The sequence below is a fragment of the Motacilla alba genome, chromosome 1A (assembly GCF_015832195.1).
Source record: "Motacilla alba alba isolate MOTALB_02 chromosome 1A, Motacilla_alba_V1.0_pri, whole genome shotgun sequence".
In the NCBI taxonomy this organism is placed as follows: domain Eukaryota; kingdom Metazoa; phylum Chordata; class Aves; order Passeriformes; family Motacillidae; genus Motacilla; species Motacilla alba.
Window position 1 is genome coordinate 34773890 of NC_052031.1, and position 24343 is coordinate 34798232.

Below are 24343 nucleotides of genomic sequence, written 5' to 3' on the forward strand. Positions count from 1 at the left end.
AATAAACTTTGAAGCTCCTTCTGATATTCTTGTCAGGTCTTTGAGGCCTTTAAGCTAAGTTCTCTTTCTGACTATAAAATTTCTGCTGCATCCGCTTTAAAGTATGTGATGTTTCTCATGTATTCCCAAGGATATTTTTGAACCATACCTTAAATTTTTAGCATATGCATCTGTTTTAAAATTGTTCATCTAGGACTTTGGGAAGAAGTAAGGTGAAATTTAAAAACATGATAGTTACTCTGGAAGGGAAGTAAACTGATTCAGATGCAGTAAAGATCTGGTATTTAACTTCTTCAAATTCTGGAATGATACGGAAAATAGTGGCTTGCCATTCGTTTAAGGATTTAGTGCTCATTTCGAGGCCAAAAGTTTTTCAATAGCTTTTTCTCTTTTTCTGACTCTGGGCAGGATACTAACATAGACAAATCATTAGGCTTTAACTGTGTTACAGTGCTCTGTTAATGCTTCATTCATACTGATAAACTTGTAGTAAGCACTGTCTTAGTTCTAATTATTTAATGTGTGTAGCCACAGCTTAGCATGGCGGCCTGCTTTTGAAGCTCGGTTCCATTACCTCATGATCTCTGTGCTCCCAGTTAAGTCCTTTTCCTTCCTTCAGGCCCTTCCTCAGAGGAGTGACTATTAGACAGAGCATAAACAAGCTCATGGTGGTCAGGTGCCACCTCTGACCCAATCCAGTATTTTACAAAATAGATAAAGGAAAGTGAGGATGAATGTCACAGTTATCTGATATTTAATCAGATTATTTAGTTTTCTAGTTGCACATTGATATAGGCATACAGATGCTGTTCTCAAGCACAGCAAATAGTGATCCTATTATAGCAGTTTGTGGTCCTGGAGCGTGAAAAGACTTTGTATCTCGCCTCTGATTATGCAAAATTTGCATTTTCTGTCCTGTCTAGTGACAAGTAGAGCTGATAATTTTAAAAGATAATATATTTTGAAGTATTTTTGAAATTTGAAATCACAAACAGATGAAATAGTAATTTACTTAAAAACTCTTTGTGCAGAGGACAATGATATTGGATATTGATACTTGTATACAAAGTACTGTTCAAATATTATTCAGCTGTAAGGTAGATAATAAAATCCCTGTGTGTAGGGACTTTTGAATTAAAATGCTCATCTTTTACTGTTTGCATTGCTCACTTTCAGTAAGTTACAAGTTTTACAAATTGAGAAGGAAATATCTCTGAAACAATGACAAACTCTTATTCCAGTTTATTAAACTATGGAAGTATAGTAGTATAAATATCCAATAGCTAATTAAGGTGTTTAACAAAATTTTGAAATTACTTTTGGGGAAAAGAATTTCTGGTATTTGTCTGTCAGGTGCATGAATTATGTGACTTTCAAGAAGCATTTTCTGAATAGTTGTTTAGTTGGAGCAATGAAAGGTTTTAGACTAGGTTTTTGAACATGAAGCATTTGAAGGTGTGTCAAATTAGAGTTAAATGCTTCAGATTTGTAACTGTAAAAAGTTTGCATAGGTAAAATTTCCGCTAGGGAGCCTTTTCATATTTTTATTTATGGGAACTTCCAAAATATCAGCTTCTGTCCTGTTACAGGGAGAAGTGGATGTTGTGATTTCCCACAGGGCAGACATTCAGAATTTCACTCAGCTGGGGGCCTACCTTTGGGCTTCTCAACAGGATGAAATGGATTATTGTCTGTGCAACCACAGTAGTCCTATATGATACTTAGATGTTTTCAAACATTTTTGCTTGACTGTATGAACCTTTAGCTCACGTCCTTGTATGACAGAGGCCGTCCCTCTGCTCACAGTAACGCCATGGTCATGATTGCACACTGTAACTGTTCAGCTTATAAATGAGTCATGACAGACTTGGTCTCTTTCATGATCCAGCTTCCCACTTGCCTGTGAATGGATTGCAGCCAGCAGACTTAACTACTGCATTTAATGCTGCTTCATTTTTGTATATGAAATTACTGAGTAATGATCATGTTAGTCACAACTTGTTTGTTGAGAGATGTCTTAATACACAATGGCTATTAAAAAACTAAGCTATTTTGAAGTCATTCTAGTTGACCTGATTGAGCAGTGCCTGGTGCTGCTGCTCAGTGTTTTCAGAAAATAATTAAGTTTAGGCTAATATGGGTTGCTTAGGCTTGAAAGAATATCAATTTTTTTCTCCCCTTAATATCTTCCACTAGAAATAGAAAGTATATATATCTTTTTGTCTGACTTCCTGGATTTTTTTCACAGTATGTCTGGATTTGGGATGAACAGAAATCAGGCATTTGGAATGAATAACTCCTTATCAAGTAACATTTTTAATGGAACGGGTGAGTTTACTCTCGTTAATGTTGACCTTAAACTACCATAGAGGTTTTTTAAAATAAGTCTAATTAATAATACTTTGTTCTGTTGCAGTGCAACTTTCTAACAATTTTCAGATGTTCCATAGAAACGCTGCTCCAAAAGCAGTGCTAGGTAACTGGTACTACTTTATAGCAGTAGATTTTAATACTTTTGAAGACAAAGTGAAAGTAGTTCTGTAGTATATTTGCTGTACGTCACGTGCCTATAGATTATACTTATTCAGTTAGAAATGCAAAACAGCTCTTGAACTTGAAAAGGGTATTGGAGAAGATTTATCCGTATTCTATGAAAACATTAGGTATGTAAAAGCAGTGGGAAAGCATTTTTTTTAAAATCTCAAACTCCTTTTGAACAGCTGGTTTATCATGTAATCCTTTCAATTAGTTGTTTAAGTTGTGATTTTTCTCTGGGAATTTCTTCTTCACCTGAATTTAATGACCTAGAGAGGGGAAAATATCTTCGTCCGCAAATGCTTTAGGTTGGTGTGTACTGTTGTTTCTGTATGTGGCTGCATATGTGAAGCAACCTGAGGTGCTGATGATGTCACAAGAGTGGAATGGTTTGGGCATTCCCTAGGACATTGTGACATTTTTATAGAGTTGCAGCTCTGGCCTCACCTCTGTAGCATTTCCTGCTGCAAATCAAAAAGTGTTCCCATGTAACTTGCACTGCATTGGCTTTTCAGCTGCTTCAGCTTATCTGACCTTATCTAAGGACAATAGAGCTCTTTGATGCTGCTGCTAATATGGGTTATTCTCTCAAATTTCTTCTTGATAATTCTTCAAATTTAAAACAGATCCAAAACAAATTTAAATACCTATTCTAGAACTAAAATTTTGATCGTTTGCCTGTATTTTTTGTGTACAGACTTTAATTCAAGGGGAGTAGACTTTATTAAATGCTACTGTCTGTCATTTGAAAGGAAACTTCAAACATACTGATGCTCTTTAGGGTAGTCTTGTAACACAAAGGCTGTAGTTATATGTAATAATTACTGAATGAGAAGAAAGATCAACATGAAAGAAAATATGTCCCATGTTTATCTTGCTCATAATGAAACCTTTGACAAAAATACTTAAGGGAGTTAAAAACACCTGTTTTTATTGTAGATGGAAGTGAAAATGTGACAGGACTGGACCTCTCAGATTTTCCAGCACTAGCAGACAGAAACAGAAGGGAAGGAAGTGGCAATCCAACTCCATTAATAAACCCTTTGGCTGGAAGGGCACCCTATGGTAAGACCATACTTTGGAAAGCTCTTTGACTGAAATGAAATTTGCTTGATTCACCTGTTGCTGTTCATAAGACAATAGACAGTCTTTTCAAAAGTGCCAGACAGGTGAGCTGCTAGGACTCATTTTTAAAAATGAACAATTGATACCTGTGATTGGAGACTCCCTTTCATAAGTATTAGAACACATGTGTTTTAGTTTTACTGTCAGGAGGGATTGTTGGGGTTTTTGGTCTGTATGGTATGATTGCTCTGAAGCTGCTCACTCTAGAAATTTCTTAGGCAGTAGGTTTTATTCAAATTTCATGTAGACAAGAGCTGTTGATGTCTGAGTAGCAAATTGCAGGAATAGTGTTTTATTAGTAGAGATGTTACTGTGTAAAAAGTCATAAGCTGTAAACGTACTGTAAACTTTTGCTGTTTATTTGATAGTATTTGCTGTTGTATTGTTCAGTGTCACCCTTATGATGAACATCAGATTTCAAAAAATAACCTGTAAGCATCAATTATTATCACTCAGATTCCAAGTATGTGTCATATAATTCTTGCTGTACAGGTTAAAAAATAATAAAAGGAAAAACCTTTAGGTGGATACAAATCTTACTATTTGGGTCTTGAAAAATTCAGGTAAGCTTAGTGTGAGGTACAAAACTTTCTTTTTGTTACTGCTTTAGTAGATTTTGTTACGCATGTTGCATCAGCTCTTGTGAAAAGTTGCTTTTATAACCATAAGTTATTTTTGTTACACTTGTCAAATTTTAAACCAAAAATAACCTAGTGTTTTCTAACTATAAAACACTAGTGTTTTTCAGAGATAGCTCCAACTTCAATTGGACAAAAGAGATACCACATTATCAAGAGAAAGTAGCCTCATGGATTTGGCATAACCAGGGCCCTCTGCATAAGATAGCTGTGAGAAAGAGTTAAACAAGTTAAACTGAATTGTTAAACATGGGGAAAAAGTTACTTCCCCAGGTAAAGACACTCAAAACCAAGCATGAATGGAAACTTAGTACATCTTGAGGCTTATATAAGATTTTGTCCCAACATAGAATGTCTTGGGTTGGAAGAAACCCTAAGAACAATGTAGTTCCAGCTCTGGAAAAAGAAGACAGTATGTGAAAAATTGACAGAAGATAGGAGGGAGATCCACACAGATGTACTTCCAGCACAGAGCTTGAATTCATTATTAAACAGCACTGCAGCATAAAAATATCTGTAATTGCTCTTTTCCTTACACCATTTCCCCATTTTGGTGCTAGCATAGCTGTTTGCATGACTGCATGATAAACCACAAAATAAAGTTCTCTAAAAAGCAACCCTGAGCATCTGCTTAGTGCAGCAGATGTGTATGGAGGTAGAAACAGTCAAAAAATTAAAATGTGAAAGCCTTTGGATGTTGTCTTCCACCACAAAATGTGGAGAGCACTTTTGGTTGTGAACAAGAAAGAGCATGTTTGAAAAACAGCAGAGACCTACTTTCCTCATGCTTAATTATTCAGGAAAATTGTACTTCAAATAACTTTCAGATGGAATAAGAATATCCATTAAAGTTAATTCATTATCAATTTTATTCATCCAGTGGAAGAAATTGTAATAACTGGATGAAAAGGCTGGACAGCAGAAACAAGATTAACTCAATGTTGGTTTTCCTCCTTAAAGAAAGAAACTTTGATCTCTAATTCCAGAACACTGAAGAAAATAATGTGTTGTCATCTACTGAACCATTTTAGTCCTATCTAATTACTGAGAATCCTCAAAAACCAGGACCTAGACTTCTTTCTGTCTTCTGTTCTTGTAGTGCAGTATTCTTTGCAACCAAATCACTGTATTATGTCTCAGCAAACTCAAGTCACCCTTGGGTGTGTGGTGTGGTGCCTTGTTTGGTTTGGTTTGAAATGGCATTAAAAAAAGTTCCTGTTCAGTAGTCAGAATCCATGTTCCTATGTGACTGGGCTGCTTTTTTTTTAAGTTAGGATCAGAGCACTGAGAGTTGCAGGGTAAATGTTTTCAGTTTTCATACTGAAAGTAGGAGTCACTTTCATGTCACAGGCAAGTATTTAATTGTTAACATATTCTGCTGCAAGTTAGCTGGTTGTCCTTTGAGAATACGTGCTTCTGAAGAGATTATGCAAAAAAATTCTTCATGCACTTAGGGGATGGAGAAAAAATGTACTATACTTCTAAAAGCAGTACATCCTTATCAGTGGATTTACCTAAATACAGCTTTAACAACGCCTGTAAAGATTAGTTGATTATTTAGATGTGCGAAACAGGTGCAGTGGATGTGCCTATGAATTTAACCCAGAGTGTGTCTCAGCTCACACTTAAATAAGAGGCTTTAGTCTAATATGTGTGGATGTTTTGAATGAATATGCTTTGTTTTGCTTTACCTGTTTCTTCAACAAGTCATCGCTGTACAGCTTGCGCGTAATGAAAAGTAAGCAAGATCAGCAGAAGAAAAAATTTTTACTTAGCAGTCATTTAGTATTATTCTTGCTTTCATTTTGATGATAGTTGGGATGGTAACAAAGCCAGCAAGTGAGCAGTCCCAGGACTTTTCAATACACAATGAAGATTTTCCAGCATTACCAGGCTCCAGCTACAAAGATCCAACATCGAGTAATGATGACAATAAATCTGTAAGCAAACCTTAAATCTTCTCTTATTTTCAGTGTTCATACTTCTTTTGATGATTATATTTTAAAATAGTCAGTGATTATATTTGTAATAAGAGATTTTCAATTTTGCCCTTCTAAATTAATGATTTTGTATAAGCAGCATTTAAAATGTAATTATGCAAATGGAATTTCTCAGTAAGGTTTTTGGTCCAAACAGTCAGTCTGCTTGGACACCTCAAAACTTATTTTTGAGAATTGATAATATTTTTTAAGTTTATAATTTGTAATTTTTTTTCTATCAATTGTAGCTTATCTCTTTGCTACTGATGCCTCTCATCAGTAGTAGTAATCTACACATTATAAGATTTTTCTTCAAAGTTGTCCAGTCCTTTAAAAGTTAGGTGATACAATATCTCTTGAAGGTGAAATGCTTAATAGAGATGTGGAATCAGAGGGAACAAGCTCTCTTAATAGAGACCATTGATGACTGTATTGTAGACTGGTGAGGTACATTATATCTTAAGTGTTGGTGTAATTATTGTGCATTAGATATATAGCTTAGAGCATAAGGTTATGGGCTTTTCTTCATTGTTTACTCTGAAAACTTTGTAATAAAAAATGCTGTCTTATGCAAACAAAAGGTGAAGAAAATGTGAATGGCAGAGGATACTTTCCTACAGGATTTGACAAAATGTTCTAGTTTCTGATTGTTTTATTACTTCTAATTGCAAAAAAATGTGTTAATGACAGTGCTATAAATACTGGTGAATAAGTAGTAGACATGACTACAAACTCATGTAAGAACTAAAAATGAACTGTTCAAAAAGAGAGACATGAGGAAGTCTGGCCCCCCAGTGTTGTGGGCAGTTTTAGCATGAGGAAAATGTTCTGGTAGGATGTTCTACTTACTGTGTACAGTAAGGAGAGTAAATGTGATTAGTTGTATAACTGTAGACTTGTTATAAAGACTATGAAAGAGTTAAAAATTATACGTATGGCAAATACATTTCGTCAATATATAGATTCCTGGCGTAGTCTGTTTTCTTGCCAGATACAGTCCAGCATAGTGTTAATATCAGACATAGTGTTTATATGTCTCTCCTGATAGCTGCAAATGTGCCAATTGTATGTTGCTTGCACCTGAAATTGGCTTGAGTATTATCTGTTGCTGTGTCATGGAGTGTTATTTGGGAGCAGGACTATGGGGAAAATCCATGATGATCCAAAGGAATCTCTATAGTCACAGGCACTTGGGATATCCACTGTGTATTCCAACTCGAGTGTAAAATAATTTATTCTTCTGGACTGCAGTCTTTTAGCCTATTAATAGTAGTTCTGTATGACATGTATACTTTGGAAAATGCTTGAATAGTACATAAGGTTTGTCAACAGAACTCATGGGCGTCAGCTTGATGCCATTTATTGAAGTGACTTGATGTACTGGCTTAGAGTACTTGACTAAAAAAGATATGGTCAATAAGTATTTCCATTTTGGTTTTTTTCAACATACCAACTCTGCAAATTATCTTTAATAGAATTTGAGTACATCAGGCAAAACATCATCCAGCACAGATGGGCCCAAGTTTCCTGGAGATAAAAGTTCAACTACGCAAAACAACAACCAGCAGAAAAAAGGGATCCAGGTGTTACCTGATGGTATGTGTCATTCCACTTTCTCTGCTTTAAAAGTGTTGACAGTCATTTAGATTACCTTGTTGATTCCTCTACTTCTTAAAAGAAGAAAATTAATTTGTTCTTCTTTCCCAGGTCGGGTTACCAACATTCCTCAAGGGATGGTGACGGACCAGTTTGGAATGATTGGCTTGTTAACATTCATCAGGGCAGCAGAGACAGATCCAGGAATGGTACATCTTGCATTAGGAAGTGATTTAACAACACTAGGTCTCAATCTCAACTCTCCTGAGTAAGTTTCTGGGATTCAATCCTATCTTCACTTTTGGTTTTATTATGCTGTCATTCATAGTCTGTTCACTTAGTTCGCTTGACTATTAAACCTGCAAGCTGGTTTGCCAAATAAAATTTGAAAATGTAATGACAATAAAATAAAATTTTCACAACAAAGAGAATTGTGCTTCAGGGCAAGCTTTCAATAAACCTAGTGGCTTTGCTTATTCTCTTAACTTCTTTAGGACTTTTTTCAAGGAATTTGCAGTATATTATAAATGTAATGCTTACAGTTTGTAAATGTAATGTATACATTCCTTTTCTAATAATAATATTCCTTGGAGGTATTTACACTTAACTCTCAGCATTTTGGGGATAAATTGGATTTATGCAGTATAATGATTAACAGAACACCTGCAGTGTTAGGCTGCACTGAAGATTAGTTTAAACAAAAGTAGTTGACTTCCAGTGACTCAGTTCACCTAAATAAACTAGTTTAGTCATCTAGGTTTGCTATAGAGGCAGTGGGGAGAAAAGTAGTTAGTGACTGTGCAACCACTAGAAGTGCTTTAGACAGGGGAGATGAATAACCAGCCAACCCAGGGTGCCTTTCTTTTTACTCTAATTACTGAAGGAACTCAGATCAGTTTAGACAAAACTGGTGTCTTTAAGATGACTGCAGTTGAGAGAAAAAATTAATTTCTGGTGCTCTGACTTTCAGCTGAAAATCTCACACCTTTTTGTTTCATCACAGATTTGTATAGCATTAGCCTTAAAGACAGAGTAGTATATATATTTTAAGGATTGCAAATACTATATTAAAAAAAATTAAGACCAGACAGCTTACACACATAGTTTCCATCTTTCATAGATTTATATGGAGCTGCATGTAATCAGGGAAGCTTGATGAATGTGGATATCAAGCACAGGAAAAATGGCTCCTTATTATTCTGCTTTTCTTAGCAGCTATGCTGTAAATAACTGTGTTTTAGTATTTAATTACTGTAGGTAGTGTATTTGGGTTCTTGGATGGAGAGGATAGGAGCTAACATTTGATGCAGACAGTTCCTATACTGTAAAGCAGGTTTTACTTCATGCTGCAGAAAAGCTTTGCAAACAGCCCATGCAGACCTCGGTGTCTGCCCTGCCATCTTTTCTTGTGTTAAATGTTCTTCCCTTGCTCTGTGGATTGTTGTTTGAAAAACTAAAACTGTGTCACATACAAAAAGGCAAATGTTTCTGCCCTGTAGGGTAGTTCGGTTGGTAAAAATACCTGTGTGACATACAAACTTAGCACAACGAATGTTCTTTTAGAAAAAAAAATTCAGAATTTTGTATATATTCCTAGTGACTTAAATTATCCCTTCTAACTCCTGTTTTGAGGAAGAGTAAAATCTTTACTGGTTAGTTTTAGAAAGCAGCCTGCCAGTACAAATTTTTTCTCCCCTTTTAAATCATAGGCTAATAAATCAGAACCCACCAGGCTTGTGACAGCTATTCCTAGTTAATTTGAAACCCTGCATAATAACACTAGATACCTGGAAAAGGTTGGGACCTCTGGCACCAAGCTTGAAGGAAAGATAGATTTAAAAGGAAATCTTGGCCCTGTAGTTTCCCATGGCAGTATAAATGTAACCTTGCTCTGTGTATTAAAAAGAAAAATAATAGATGTAGCTGCTTTAGGAAAGTTTCCTTTTATCTTCTCACCCCAGCTAGGGATTTAGTTGTATGCTATAGCTCTTAGGTTTGCAAAATTGGTTATGAAGGGTTTTGTTGGTTGCTTCGTTGGTTGGTTTGGAGGTTAATTTTTATAAATCTGTGCTTTTCTTTTTTCTTCAGAAATCTTTATCCCAAATTTGCGTCCCCGTGGGCATCATCACCTTGTCGACCTCAAGACATAGGTAAGAGAGAAATAACTATTAAATTCAGTGTTAATATTTGCAAATTATATTCATTTACATGTCTTAATAGTTGCATCAATTCCGATTCTTTTTTAGACTTCCATGTTCCATCTGAATACTTAACTAACATTCACATTAGGGATAAGGTGAGTACGTGTGTGAGTGTGCGTGCATTTTTTGTTAATTTATTACCAGTAATTTTCTAAATTTTCTTTCAGATAGATGTTCAAAATCAGTCCATTTTGTGCATGTCCTCAATCTTTCTAGAAGCAGTGTTGAGTTAACAGGCTGATGGGACACATCAAGCACCCATTATATCTTACAAAAAGAGAATGGGCATGCAAAAGAATAGCTAAAAATCCCAACATGTTTTTAAGAGTTTGCCCTTCATGTGAAGTTGAATTTTTTTTTTTTTGTGATATAATTCAAATTAAATTGAGGTATTTCTTCTTGAGATAAGCTCAGAATTGTGTTCTCATTTATCTGTTGCATTTCATATCTACAGGAAAAGGGATTTTTTGAGATGTATTTTCTTTCAACTGTTTGAAGGGATCACTGAAAAACAGCATAAGAAATTTTAGTAGTGTTACTTAATAGGGCGTGAAGGGAGCAAATACATGCAGAAGTTGTGGTTTTGGGTTTTTTGAAATAAAATATGTAGATGGGAATATACAGATAACAGGGAGAAAGTTTTGTCTTGCTGGTTTGTTACATCTGTATTTTTCTGTTGTATCCTTTGACTTGGAAAGGTTAACTAAAAGTGAAGAGCAATCTATTGCTTTAATAATTATTACTCCTGTTGTATTAGAATATCATTTTCAACACACTTAGAATAGAAGTATGGAAGTTCTGGATGTATTCTTATGTTACTTAAGTGGGGTAGTGTGTTTTAAAACATTTATCTATTGTGATTTTTCATCCTCATTTTCTTCAATCTTTTGCAGCTGGCTGCAATAAAACTTGGCCGATATGGAGAAGATCTCCTGTTTTATCTCTATTACATGAATGGAGGAGATGTATTACAGCTATTAGCAGCAGTAGAGCTGTACGTTCAAACTATTTTGTCAGTCTTATATGAGTTAATCTATTGCAATAATGAAATGGCAGGTGTTAAAAAAAAAACAAAACAAAAACCAGAACACCCGAACAAGTTAGACATTGAAAGCAGGAAGCTTAGTCAATCTTGAACCGTAAAGCTTTTTTTTAAAATACCTCCTCCAACCTTGGTGTCATTTTGTACAGAATTTTTTTACATTTGTATAGTGGAAATCAGAAGCCTATCATGTATTTTGCATTATGAAGCGCTGTGAAAAAAATGGCAGGTGCCATCATTATTGAATGTGTAACTTGCATGTCATCAACCAAATAAGAACCAAGTAAATACTCATAAAAAGAGTTTGCTGTTAGAACCTACCAGACTTGAAGTTTCTCATGTGTTTTAGTTTGAGGTGTAATAACTGCATGGAAAATGTATGAAATCACAGGTTTAACCGTGTCGTAGAAATTTTACTTGGGATTTGAATGCATTGTACAGTTCTGATTGAAATCTCTAAAGTTAGTTTATTAAGTCAATTTCAGATAAGTAACACTAAGAATTATTTTTCCTTTCTGTTACAAATGAAAGATTTAACCGGGATTGGAGATACCACAAAGAAGAACGAGTATGGATCACCAGGGCACCCGGCATGGAGCCAACAATGAAAACCAATACGTACGAGAGGGGAACATATTACTTCTTTGACTGTCTTAACTGGAGGAAAGTAGCTAAGGTATCTCTTTCCTTTGTGTGGATACTTCAAATACGCTGTCAGCCCTGTATTTTTATGACAAGAGTAAAACACAAAATCTTGACAAAGATCTCTGACTTTTTGTTCTCCTGTTAGTAGGTTCATTACCTTAATTTCTGATGTCTGAGAGAAAAAAGGTTGTCTAAAACACTGGCTTGCTTGTGGAAAATAAGGAGCTGTCTTTCTTATTTCCAGTTTTCTTTGGAAGGTAGAAGGACATAGGACATCTTTTAGGTGTTTTGTTAAAATTGAAAGCTCTTCCCACAGCATAGAGTTGAAGAATGGAAAGCATTGTTTGGCATTTTAGAAATTGTACTTGCAAACATTTTATTACTTTGCTTTAGAAAATTAAATAGGATGCTACCACACCTGGATGGGTGGGATGGGTGCAGGAATTCTTTTTTGGTTTTTGGGTACAATCTCTCCTTAACCATACTTAGGAATTCCATGCTCTGTTGTTTGAAAATCAGAGTTCTTTGAAATAAATAACTTCTTCTAAGGAGGAGGCATATTTCCATGATGCTTGTTTTCTATATTGTAGACCAAGAGGCATAAAAAAATCAGAAAGCTATAGCTTTTTCCCTCCCCAGCTGTCATAATCTATTGGTCCCATTCTGTGTATTAATACTGTCAGTAATGTTCTATGTCAGACCATCTGTAGATACTGTATCACACTCTTCTTTTCTCTAAAAAACAACAGATCAAATCAGATTAACCTTGAAGCCTTGAACTCAATAGATCTGATTCCAGCATGTTGTAACTATATTTTGTGGTTCAACGTGCTTAGGTAATTCATAGAATAAGAAATCTTTTCACCTGCAGCCCAACTTATGAATTAAAAAGGCATTTCATTTGGAGATTAGGGAACATTGCATGAAATAGTTACATGTCTGTTATGTGTTTTTAAACATCCTTTTAAAGAGAATAAAGTTCAATGTCTTCCTCTGTTTATACAGCCGTTTGGCATTTAGACATTAGCTAGATACATGATATTTTTATTTCCTCCCCCACTCCACCCAGTAATTTTGCATAGTTTGTGCAAAGTCTCCTCAGGAATTAACATTCCAGTTGCCTTTAAGGATACGGGAGGTTCTTTAGTCCAGTTGCAGGTGTGACTCCTTGCCTCTGCTGACTTTCTACTGCTGCAGGAAAACCCGGGAATCTGTAACTGACAGTTTTAATGGTGAGCCCTGCTATTACAGTTTTTCCTAAGTGCAAGGTAATTCCTAAACTTCTAAACAAAAGCACCACTTCTCAAAAGGAAAACACAAACAAAAGGAAATTTTTTGTTTCTACTTGAAATTACTCATTTGCTGCATGGTATACTTCCTTAGGTTCCCCAAGATGCTGTTTAAAGCTATTTTATTATTGCCTGAGATTATCAGAGGGGAAGTAATTACCTTTTGAAAGGATAGGTTTCTTTTCTGGAGTCAAATGAACATTTGACTATTTGCTTGTTTATTTATGAGCAACGAGCCTCGTGTAGTTTCACATATCAGTGGAATAGTGGTTTTAGCTTGTGTGGACACACAGCATTTCTTTTTACTAGGAGGAAAAGATAATGCTCATTTTATAAGGATAATAGTAACCTCTTCAGTTTCTCCTTTTTCTACCTGTGGTAAATATATGCAGCTGCTGTTTGATGCTTAGCATTACTTTTTAAGATGGTATTGTCTCTGTTGGAATCCTGAATACTATTCTGAAACTCAGGATCCAGTGCTTGAGTGATGTACACTCCATCTTCCTGTTGGACATTCCTGAGATATGGAGACCAGGAACACTACTGTTCTCCGAATGGTTTTTCACAAGGTCTACATAGATTCTCTTCTTTTTTTATTTGCATGCTGAAAGTGATTCCCCCAATGTTTAGAAGCTATTGATAGCTAGTAAGGAGAGAGAGAGTATTTTCTAAAGTTTTGTTCTTGTAGTGGTATTGCAACAAGGTATTGCAATGCAATTATTTTATTTGTTCTCCCAATGTCCATAAGAAGCAATAGTATCTTTTCTTCTAGGCTTGTGTATTCCATAATGTAAAAAATTGAACTGAAATATTATTTTGAAATTGTTATTTAACTTTGAGGAGACAAACTGAGCATTGGTCACAGGAAGCTAGAGAATGATTTTGGGGAAAACTGAGATTTTTGTTGCATGGAAAATAAGTTGCATAGTAGAATTAATTCTGTGACATTTTCACCTTTGATAAATAAATAAGAACTTAGGTGCATGTCGTGTGACCTTAGCATTCCATGGTAATGTTACCTGTGGTATTAATTTCTGTAGTGGACATTTCCTCTGAGGAAGACTAATACAGACTCACCCTAACAAGAACAGCAATATTTGGTAACACCGTGTTGCTTTGGATGCAGAGAAAAGTACAGCAAAGTAATTTTTTTCTAAAAAATGCAGAAGTAATTAATAAATATTTCAGGAAATAAGACCTGTAAGGAGCTGGAAAAAAAAGAATTCTGATAAATTGCAAGCTCTTATTATAACTGTTGCATTATTAGTGGATGCTGGGAATATCAGTTCCTTAGAAGGCCACAGTAATACTTGCTGCTGAACAGTTTCACTAGTCCTTTATTGAAGCTGGTGTACAGGAATACTTGCTAATAAATTACTGTCTCATATGTGCATATTCAATTACTTTTCAAGGTGCTTTATAAATTTGGTTCTTGTTCTAGTGTAGATGCTCAAATATAGGGCAGCACATACCCTAATGTGTTGTGCTTTGCAGACATAGTGTATTTTGCATTATGAGATTACATATTTCTTGTCCCTATTTTAAATTACACTATATTATGAAATACTGCTGCACTGAAATACAGCAGTTTACTTTAGATAGCACAACTAAATCTTAAAACTTAGGTTTTTAAAAACATAAACCAGTTGTGATTTAGTGTTCTGGATCAGTTTTAACAAAAATAAAGAAGGCTGAATAACTTCTTTCAAGAAAAATCAAATAATGTATTTGTCTTTTTTATTAAACTGTAGGCTCTACTTTTATATTCTTACTAGATAATAGACTGAAGAAGGAAGTTCAGCAAAGTAGCGGAGTAGTAAGAATTCCTAAGCTATTAGGAAATAAAATCAAATTAATTCTGATTTAACACATGGTAGGAAAAAGTGAAAAAAAATATGAATGATGAACTTCAAACTCACCTTAAATGCAAAGTAAAATGCAGAAAAATTCTAATTACAGATGTTTGTTATATGGTTCTTCATCCTAGGGCATGTGGAAAGTATGCTGAGGTTAAAGACACTGATTTTTTTTGCTGAGGTTTTAGCTATAGTTTGCTGCTGTTGAGGAGACATGAGGAAGGAGGGGAAGTAGCTCTGACACCATAAGTGTTTTCTAGCACATTTACTGAAATCCTGACTTAAGTTGTCTGAAGTAAGCTGCTTGAATTTTCTTCTTACTTTTCAGTAAGGAGAATTAATTTAAGTACAAGATTATAAAACCTTTTTACATTGATGCTATAGTTCTAAAACATGGAATTCTTTGTGGGAGAGAAAATTAAATTTATAAAAGTGTTTATTTGCTTGTCAGGGTTGCTGTCAAGATGAAATTATTCCCTATCCTGTCAAGATCAGTATTAGTTGAAATAGTTTCATAATTACTAGAAAGTTTAAATTTATTATTCCAGTAAAGATGTGGCATAGTATTTCAGCTCCGCCCCCAAAGTGGGTCTTTACATTCATCTTTAAGTCAGTATAAATGCTACTTTTAAGTTCCATTTGGAATTTTTAAGCTAGCTGTGGGATTTCTCCTCTCTGCTCTCATGGACTTACACAATCCAGAATATTTTGTCCTCAGACCTATTCTGGTAACTTTTTTGTTTAGTTTTACTCTATAATTGCTATGGATCATCCTAAGCAATCCTTTCCTGCCTTAAGTATCCTTGCCTGTTACTGTTTGTACATGTACAGACTGATGTAACTTTGCCATCAAAGCAAGTTTTCAGGATGACATGAGAGGTGATTATTTTCTTTGCATAGAACAATTTATTTAGTGTCACATATGCTGTAAGTTTTCACACGCATTCATTATTCATTATTCCTGGTTAATAAATGGTATTTAAGTTTTAATTCTTATCTCCATGTGGAAAAGAAAGCAATTTAACACATTTATCAGTGGATAAGTGGGATTTTTAACATTTTATTTATATCTGTTTATGTTAAATTATACCACTGCTGCTGTTGACATCCTAAACCACAGTGGCAGAAGCAAAAACATAAAGAATACCTGTAATCTAAGTATTTTCCCCTATGTAATAAATAATTGGGTTTTAGTTTCCAGAAATACTGGTCAATGAATTCTTTTTTAGATATTGTCAGACAGAACTTAGGTGTTCCTGTATGCTACTGAATATTGAATTTGAGCTTTACTGGCACTAGGATGCAAATCAAGAAGGCTGTTTTAAGCCTGTTCATTTTAACAGTCAATGACAGTTTGAAATATGAACTCAAATACTTCTAGAGAAAATCTGATAGGGAAACATACTCCTTCTGAAGGAGGGACTTGCAGTTTGTGGGACGCAAAGGATTGCTCAGCCCCCTTAGCATTTATTTGAGACACCTTGTTAGCAGCTCCCACTGCCAGTAGAGGCTCACAACAACCTTAAGTTTGGAAAACCCTTTTTAAGGGTACTGATACTGTCTGGTTTCTGATACTTACTGTATCTTACTGGTTTAATTAGCAATTTGCCAGGGGTAATTTTGAAGGCATTTCAGAGCTTGTGGAAGCTCAGTTGACTGATTGAAGCTGACCATAGATGGATAGTATCTGCTGGCCCTTCCCATGGTTATGTGCAAGAAAGAAACTTTGACAGTCATGAAAGGCAGAGAAAGCTTGAGTGGTATCTTTTCTATTATAAAATTACTGCAGAATTACTGGAGATCATGGAATCATACAATGGTTTGGCTTGGAAGAAACATTAAAGAGCATCTAGTTAAACCCCTGTACCATGGACAAGAACACCTTCCACTAGACCAAGTTGCTCAAAGCCCCATCCCACCTGGTCTTAAACACTTCCAGGGATGGGGTAGCCACAGCTTCTCTGGATAGCCCGTTCCAGTGCCTTGCCACCCTCATAGTGAAGAATTTATTTCTAATACCCGGTCTTAAATGCTGCCCTTCTTCAGCTTAAAGCCACTTCCCCTTGTCCTCTGCCCTTGCAAAAAGTCCCTCTCCACCCTTCCTTTAGGCCCCCTGAGATCCACCCAACCTAATCCAGCCTTTGACACCAAAGTACAGGTCTGGACTTGTACCCCTTGATCTTGCTTCTTACCCAAGGGGGGGAGGTGCAGCATCTCTTCAGTCTCAGCATGTGTGTATCTGCCCAAAAGGAGAACACACACCAACTGGCATGCAGTTTTCATTAGGAATGCCAGAAGCAATTCATTTGCATATATATGACCAAAAAAAGCCCAAACAAACGAACACACCACCTAAATAAATAAATAAAGAACCCCCAAAAACCAACCAACCAAAAAAACCCAACAACAACAAAAAAAATCTTTGGTTGGAGTAGAGAGCTGGGAACTAGGAATGAAGCAGATGTGCAGCATTTCAGTACATATGGCTGTAACTTCACATAGGTCTTGCTAGGGTTCTCCGGTTTTAGGGACAGTATTCTCAGGGGAGTGCACGATGCTTTGCATTTTCCACTACTTTGTTTCCTTACCAGCCTGAATGTTCTTTCTATGCTAAATGGACCTTGTTTTGCCTTGGAAGAAGAGTGGTATAAGAGTTGGATTTCCTAGAATTTATTTCTATTGTTGCATTATTTTAGTACAGATTTACATGTACTGAAGTATTATACTATTTAATCACTTTAGAGAGTGTTCTAAAATAATCTTTTTTCATTGTTCATGTGTTTTCATCTCTCTCATCTCACGTGTGAAAATAGTGGGCTTAGTTTGCTTTGTAGATACAGATGTTGTTCTGCTGAGGTTCTCCACCAAGTTGAGTAAAATAGTTTACTGTGCATGTCCAAAGTTGTTGTTGTTGAATTACCAAGAAGTACCCCTAAAAAACAGCTCTGAAACTTCTGCTTACCCTGTTTCTTAAATTAAGATTAAATGGGATGAGATGCAGTTTAAACTGCTGAAAGGGTCTGAAGAATATAATATTTCAGGTTTGGTGGGTCTGGGGCTTAAATATGAGTATGAAACGTGGAGGAATATTTCAATAAATTTTGGCTTAAGTGGGTCTCAGTACTTTGTACCTGGACATTTTCACAGAATCATTTAGGTTAGAGGAGACCTCTAAGATCAAATCCAGCCTTTGACTGATCACCACCATGTCAAACAGACCTTAGCACTAAGTCCAGTTGTTTCTGGAACATCTCCCTTGTGTCCATCCTGAACCTCCCCTGGTGCATCGTGAAGCTATTTGGTCTGGTAGTGTGACACAAAAATATTCCCAAACTTTAGTTCATCCAGAGTAAGCCTCTGTTGAAAGACAGCTTTTGTTTATAATTCAGCTCATGCTGTGTATTTGTGGTTTGTGTATGTGCATATATAAAATTGTTTGAAATTATAACATGGGTTCTGAGAGTCACGTAGCATTCAAAAGAATAGGAGAGTCTGCATGTTGTGGGTGTAAAGGATTGTTATTTATACTTTTTTCTCCTTGAAATATGGGATTCAAGATACCAAAGTCATGTGGTTTTGCCTTAGGATAAGTTAGTACTTGATCTCCTCTGTATTTGTGCGTTTGAAGTATGGTTGGTACACCAGGTGTTGACAGGTAAATGATACATTGTTTTATTTGTGTTTGTCTTTTTTTCCTTTTTTTAATTGTAGGAGTTCCACCTGGAATATGACAAATTAGAAGAAAGGCCTCATCTGCCATCAACCTTCAACTACAACCCTGCTCAGCAAGCCTTCTAAAGACTTCCCTTTTCTTGGGGTATGGCTGTCTCAGCACAATACTCAACATAACTGCAGAACTGATGTGGCTCAGGCATCCTGGTTTTAATTCCTTGAGGATCTGGCAATTGGCTCATGCGAAGGGTCACCATTTGAGGTCCTGCCTTACTAATTATGTGCTGCCCAACAACTAAATTTGTAATTGTTTTTCTTTAGTTTGAGCAGGGTCTGAATTTTTGTTTTTGTTTTCTTTTTTGCCAGCAGACAAGCTTGGGTCTGTAAAGACAAGCGAGTACACTGACAAAAGTTTACCACTTAGTTTTCCAAAATGTAAAAACAAAAAAAAAGAAAAAAGACAAAAAATTAGACAACAAAATTTGCATTGTTCATTGTAGCACTATTGGTAATAAAAAATGTTTGTGCATTTTTATGTGAAGATCCTTCTCGTATTTCATTTGGAAAGATGAGCAAGGTTTGCTTCCTTCATTTTACTTCCCCTTCTGTCTTTGAAAGGCAGTTTTCGCCAAGCTTAATGCAAGAATATCTGACTGTTTAGAAGAAAGATATTGCCACAGTCTCTGGTTAGTTTCCAGGGTTGTGTATTACTGAGCTTCATCTTTCCAGAATGAGCAAAACACTGTCCAGTCTTTGTTACGATTTTGTAATAAATGTGTACATTTTTTTTAAATTTTTGGACATCACATGAATAAAGGTATGTATGTACGAATGTGTATATATTATATATATGACATCTATTTTGGAAAATGTTTGCCCTGCTGTACCTCATTTTTAGGAGGTGTGCATGGATGCAATATATGAAAACGGGACATTCTGGAACTGCTGGTCAGGGGACTACTTTGTCGCCCTGTGCACTAAAGGGCCAGATTTTCAGCAGCCAAGGACATCCATACCCAAGTGAATGTGATGGGACTTAAAGAAGTGAACTGAGACAATTCACTCTGGCTGTTTGAACAGCAGCGTTTCATAGGAAGAGAAAAAAAAAAGATCAATCTTGTATTTTCTGACCACATAAAGGCTTCTTCTCTTTGTAATAAAGTAGAAAAGCTCTCCTCACTGCAGTGTTGACTTTGATTTGACATTGTGAAATTATTTCTTCAACAATGAAAAATGGAAAAAAATTGAAGTATTAAAACTATTGAGCTGTACAGTGGTTAAGACACTTGAAGAGTCTTTTTGCTGCTGACAAGTAAATTTATGAGAATTTCATATTCTTTCCCACAGTAAAGTTTCCACGGCTAAAAACTTCGGTTAACCTTGGTTTCAGATCCCCTCTTTATAGTAGCAAATAATTTTTAGAAAGGTGGGTGGGTACCATGTCAAATGATAGGAAGATGCTTCAAGAATTCATCACTTGGGGGAAGCTTGGGTTAGAACTGATCACAGCTTCGTTCCATGTTGGTGTTTTCCCACTTAAAACAGAAATACATTTCATTTGGTGATTGCTATTACTTGAACTTCCAGATGCAAATAAACACGAATATAGACTGGTTCTGAAAACTGTTACTGTTCTGAGCGGAGAAAGAAAAACCTGAACTGTTGGGATGGTTTTCTTTTTCTAGATATGATTGCCACTTCTCATTCAGCTGCGTCTGGTGATGCAGATCATTGAAAAATACCTGAAATTACCAAAGCAAGACATGTTAGTGAATCCTGGGATTTTTTTTTCCATTTTGACCCATTTTTCTATGTAGTGCAAAAGCAGCTTGTTTGCATGTATTGAATTATGCTTGGAAAGTGGACCATTAGTGACCTTGCTGTGGTTCTGTATCAGGTGTATGGCAAATCTTAAATTCTGAACTTTTTAAAATATCTATTTTAAGATGGTAAACATAAAAATATAAGCCTGTTGAGTATATTTTTTTCTATTATTAAAGCAAAGTTTTCCCAGCTTGAAAGAAGAGAATGGCTATAATCCATATAACTAACACAGCTGAAAAAGATCGTGGCTTGTTCTGTTTCTTAAACCAGAGCAGATGCAAACATATATTTGATTATCCAAGTATAAATTTATAAATTTTCAGAATGATAATTTTCCAAAAGCATATTGTTCCCACTACAATTAACGTTACATTTTTTACTGTCAGAGGTTCATTATGACCTGGGTTTTTTTGGGTTGTTTCCTTGTTCAGTTTTTTTATTGGGTTTCTTTTTTTTTTTTTTTTTTTTTTTTTTGGTAAGGATTCCTGAAGTGATATTTCCTTCTTCAAATCGAATGCAATTATTTCTCATATTCATGGAAATTAACAACATATGGTACAGGGAGCAAGATCAATTACATCAAAATACTAAATACCTGTGACACTTCTAAAACCCATTAAGCTGAAATTGGGAACCTAAGTTCTCCCAAAAAATACTTGATGTTACAGTTGTATTCAACTGCCCAGTCTTTCAAAAATCTGAAGTGCCTGATTCTGGGAAGCTTCTCACCTGTGAGCACAGAACTGGTGCTTTGCTCCTTCCAGGTGGAAGAACAGTCTGGCTCTCATTTATGAGTTAAATAAGCATATATAGAGACTTCAGAATCTGTGACTTAATTACATCTTACCCTTTGGGTTGAAGCAAGAGAAACAGATAGAAAACAAGGTGTAAGATTGAAGCTACTTCTTAACTGATACCATATTAATTTTTAAAATTGAAAAAACATAACTGCTTTTTTACTGAAAGGAAGAAAACCTCAGCTCTCATTTACATACTCAAGTGGCAAATGGGTGACTGAATTGCCCTGCAGATTTTCAGGCTGACAGTTAAGGTCTGAGGCTTATTTAATATGTTCTTACATTATACTAACACTATAAGTAGGGATATACTGGAATGCTGTTTTTAAATTTGAGGTGGGTGTTTTTCCCCATAACTAGTTTTGTACAACAATGTGCAAGGTAAGTTCTGGGTAGAAAACCCAGTGTTCTTGAAAGAAGTAGAAGTGTCGTAATACGACACGAAAAGACGACATGGACACTGCTGCTCTCCAGGTGAACAAAAAAGAGGGCCCTTTATTTTCTGACTCCAACATTTATAGTTTTCCAAAAGTGACAGTGGATTGGAGGGTGACAGTGCCACCTCTCCAATGACACTGGACAGACCAAGAGTCCATCAATTCTCTCCTCCTCCATGAAAGAATGCAAAACATAAGTTGTTTACAGAACTGTGTGTGAGAAAGTTTGTTACAGGAATGCAAACATCAGAAGGCTTAGCAAAGTCTTAGAAAATCAGGGTGACATAGAAGTATTCCTATTTCTGGCCTGTCCAACATGCTCTCTTAGTCCTTGTTGCATATTGTTTACAAACCTTCATTGAATAGTTAGCTCTACTTTCTCTGCAAATCCACTACCTTCAACTTCCAGGGTTTAACATAAGTTTCACTGGTTTGATTACACCTGCTATTGCAGAAGATACTTCATATTTCAACAATTGTTACTCGAACCACCCTGCTTGTGGAAAAATCAAGGGTACCAGAGCATCATGAAGGAAAGGGTTAGGGATGCTCCACTGGGGTGTTTAAAAATGAGCAAATGCCCCACACTCAATCTCCTCCACCTTAGTGGTCTGGTGCCTCAAATACGTAAGCACATGAGAACATTTATGGGCTTGAATAATCTAATAGAAGACCCAAGTAATCCAGGAAAGCCTACAGATACTCACATGGGTAAAAGTATTTTTCACGTGACTGACCTTCAGTGAAGTGTCAGCTGTACCTCTGTCAGGATTCACAGCTGACCACACCACTCCCTCATGGCTGTGTAGCATTTCCGCAGTGCAAAGATGTGGGATCGTGTCACTTGGCTGCATGGGTTGTCTGAAATCCTCTCTGACCCCCAGCCAGTACTTCTTGTACTGGCCTGTCTCCATTTTACAGTCTCTATGAAAAAAGGAAGGATGTACCCAAGTAAGAATTTGTGTGTTGTAATCAGATGCAAGATTTTTGCAGTCTTAAGGGACTGTTTCTGTTGACCATGAAGAGACCAGAAACAGTCTTTGGCATGACTTAGGCAGTGCTGGGAAAGAGAGGTCTGTGGGGCCATCATCTTGGTCCTGAGTGGCTACTAGATGGCCAAGGCAATGGAAGAAGGCTGTCCATCTTCTAAATTATACTGTTTAAAGTTACTAGTCACTTAAAAGAAACTTCCCCCTCCCTTACCGATTCCTGGTAACTTCCAATTGAAAATACTTCCATGGCTGGACATTGAATGAAACAAAAAGGAAAAACTGGTTGCTATCTGTCACACTCAAGCCTCTAAATGCACAGCTGCCATCCTAAGCATGGGATAGCTAGACAGTGCTTTTGGTTTAAGATCCTAAATATAACAATTGCTATTCAAGCCAAATTTCAGAGTGTGCCTAGTTTTCAAGTACCTTTTCATTGTGTCCCTCAAAATTTGCCACTGCCCAAAATCAATGCTAGTAGAAGTTGAATTCTGATAATGCAGATTGGACTAAGAAGTTAGTCTGGATTGACAGCTGATGCGTTTATTTTCATATATAGTATGTGAATTAAGTTTTTGTTGTCTTTGATAAGCATGCATGCTCGCGTTTCTATAAATCTGAAAGCTTCCAGTACATTAAAATGACCTGAGGAAATGCAGCTGGATAACCTACTTTGAAATTTTGGCTTTAATAGTTTCAGTAGCTTTAACACTTAAAACCACTTTACTGTTAGAGGTAAACTTTATATTTTTGAAAGTAATGTAGGGGCACACTGAACAATAGTTTTGACTTACTGATTGAGCTCACTTCCAGATTAGCAGTGTTGAACCAAGTTTATTTTTCTAGGCTTTAGTTTCTCATTTGCATTTCATACTATCTTCTTGGTATTAATGAGCTAATGTATGGGGGTGTATGTCAGGTTTTTCCTGCTGAAACTACCAATATATTTTTCTGTAAAATCACCTTTTGAACTCCCTCTGGTTTAGCAAACAATCCAGTGAAGTAGCCAGTTATCATCATAGGGCCATCCTGCATCAGCTGTGAACAGTCCTGATGAGGAGCCAAAGGAAGACAGGTGTCCCAAAGCTGCTCCGGTGCAGGCATTGATGAACCTCCGTGGAAACCCTTCAGTGTTCTCTAAACTCTTTCTCCTGACTAAAGAGTGGATTTGGTTGTTCCAGAGATCACTCTTCCCTTGGAAGGCCAGTTTACTTTTGGTGGGCATCACAGTGTTGGTTTTATAAAGGCACTCTGTTGTTTTATATAGACACTTGCTTTTGGAAAAGGCAGTTCACTTCCTGGAAGAGTCAGCATCCCACGGAGCAGCACTAGGGCTTGTGCAAGGGAGCTGTGAGCCCAGTGCCCGTGAGCGGCCTGGGTGGCTGTGGTGGCAGAGCTGCTCTGTGCGTGCCCAGCTCCAGCTGCCTGACCAGGGCAGAGGTGTTCTCAGCACCGGCCGTACCAGCTGGGTCAGCTGCAGTTGGCCGCAGGTAAGGCTGTCCCTTGGTTGTGGGGCAAGGAAGAGCCCAGAAGGGCAGGCAGCAATCTGTTCTGCTGTTGAGATTTTCATACAGATGTTGGACTTCGTATGCTGGCTTTCTCAGCCCTGGTGGCTCCTGGTGCAGCCCGTGGTCCTGGAGCCAGCATCCCCACTCCTGCCCTCAGCAGGTGACAGCAGAGCTAGAATCTTCACCACAGGCCTCCTTTACTCTGCTACA

The 24343-nt window shown here is 36.5% G+C and overlaps 1 protein-coding gene across 2 annotated transcripts in view; it reads left to right on the forward strand.

Moving 5' to 3' along the window:
* The window catches only part of CNOT2 (CCR4-NOT transcription complex subunit 2), an 85795-nt gene extending 66037 nt beyond the window's left edge, over nt 1-19758 (forward strand). For both annotated transcript variants that reach the window (XM_038153142.1, XM_038153143.1), the window contains exons 6-15: nt 2249-2328; nt 3475-3600; nt 6114-6238; nt 7753-7873; nt 7985-8141; nt 9962-10023; nt 10120-10169; nt 10968-11068; nt 11648-11792; nt 18618-19758. In XM_038153142.1, coding sequence (XP_038009070.1) covers nt 2249-2328; nt 3475-3600; nt 6114-6238; nt 7753-7873; nt 7985-8141; nt 9962-10023; nt 10120-10169; nt 10968-11068; nt 11648-11792; nt 18618-18704 — 1054 coding nt within the window. In that variant the 3' untranslated portion in view covers nt 18705-19758. The remainder of the gene's footprint in view (nt 1-2248; nt 2329-3474; nt 3601-6113; nt 6239-7752; nt 7874-7984; nt 8142-9961; nt 10024-10119; nt 10170-10967; nt 11069-11647; nt 11793-18617) is intronic.
* Nucleotides 19759-24343: the final 4585 nt, after the last annotated feature.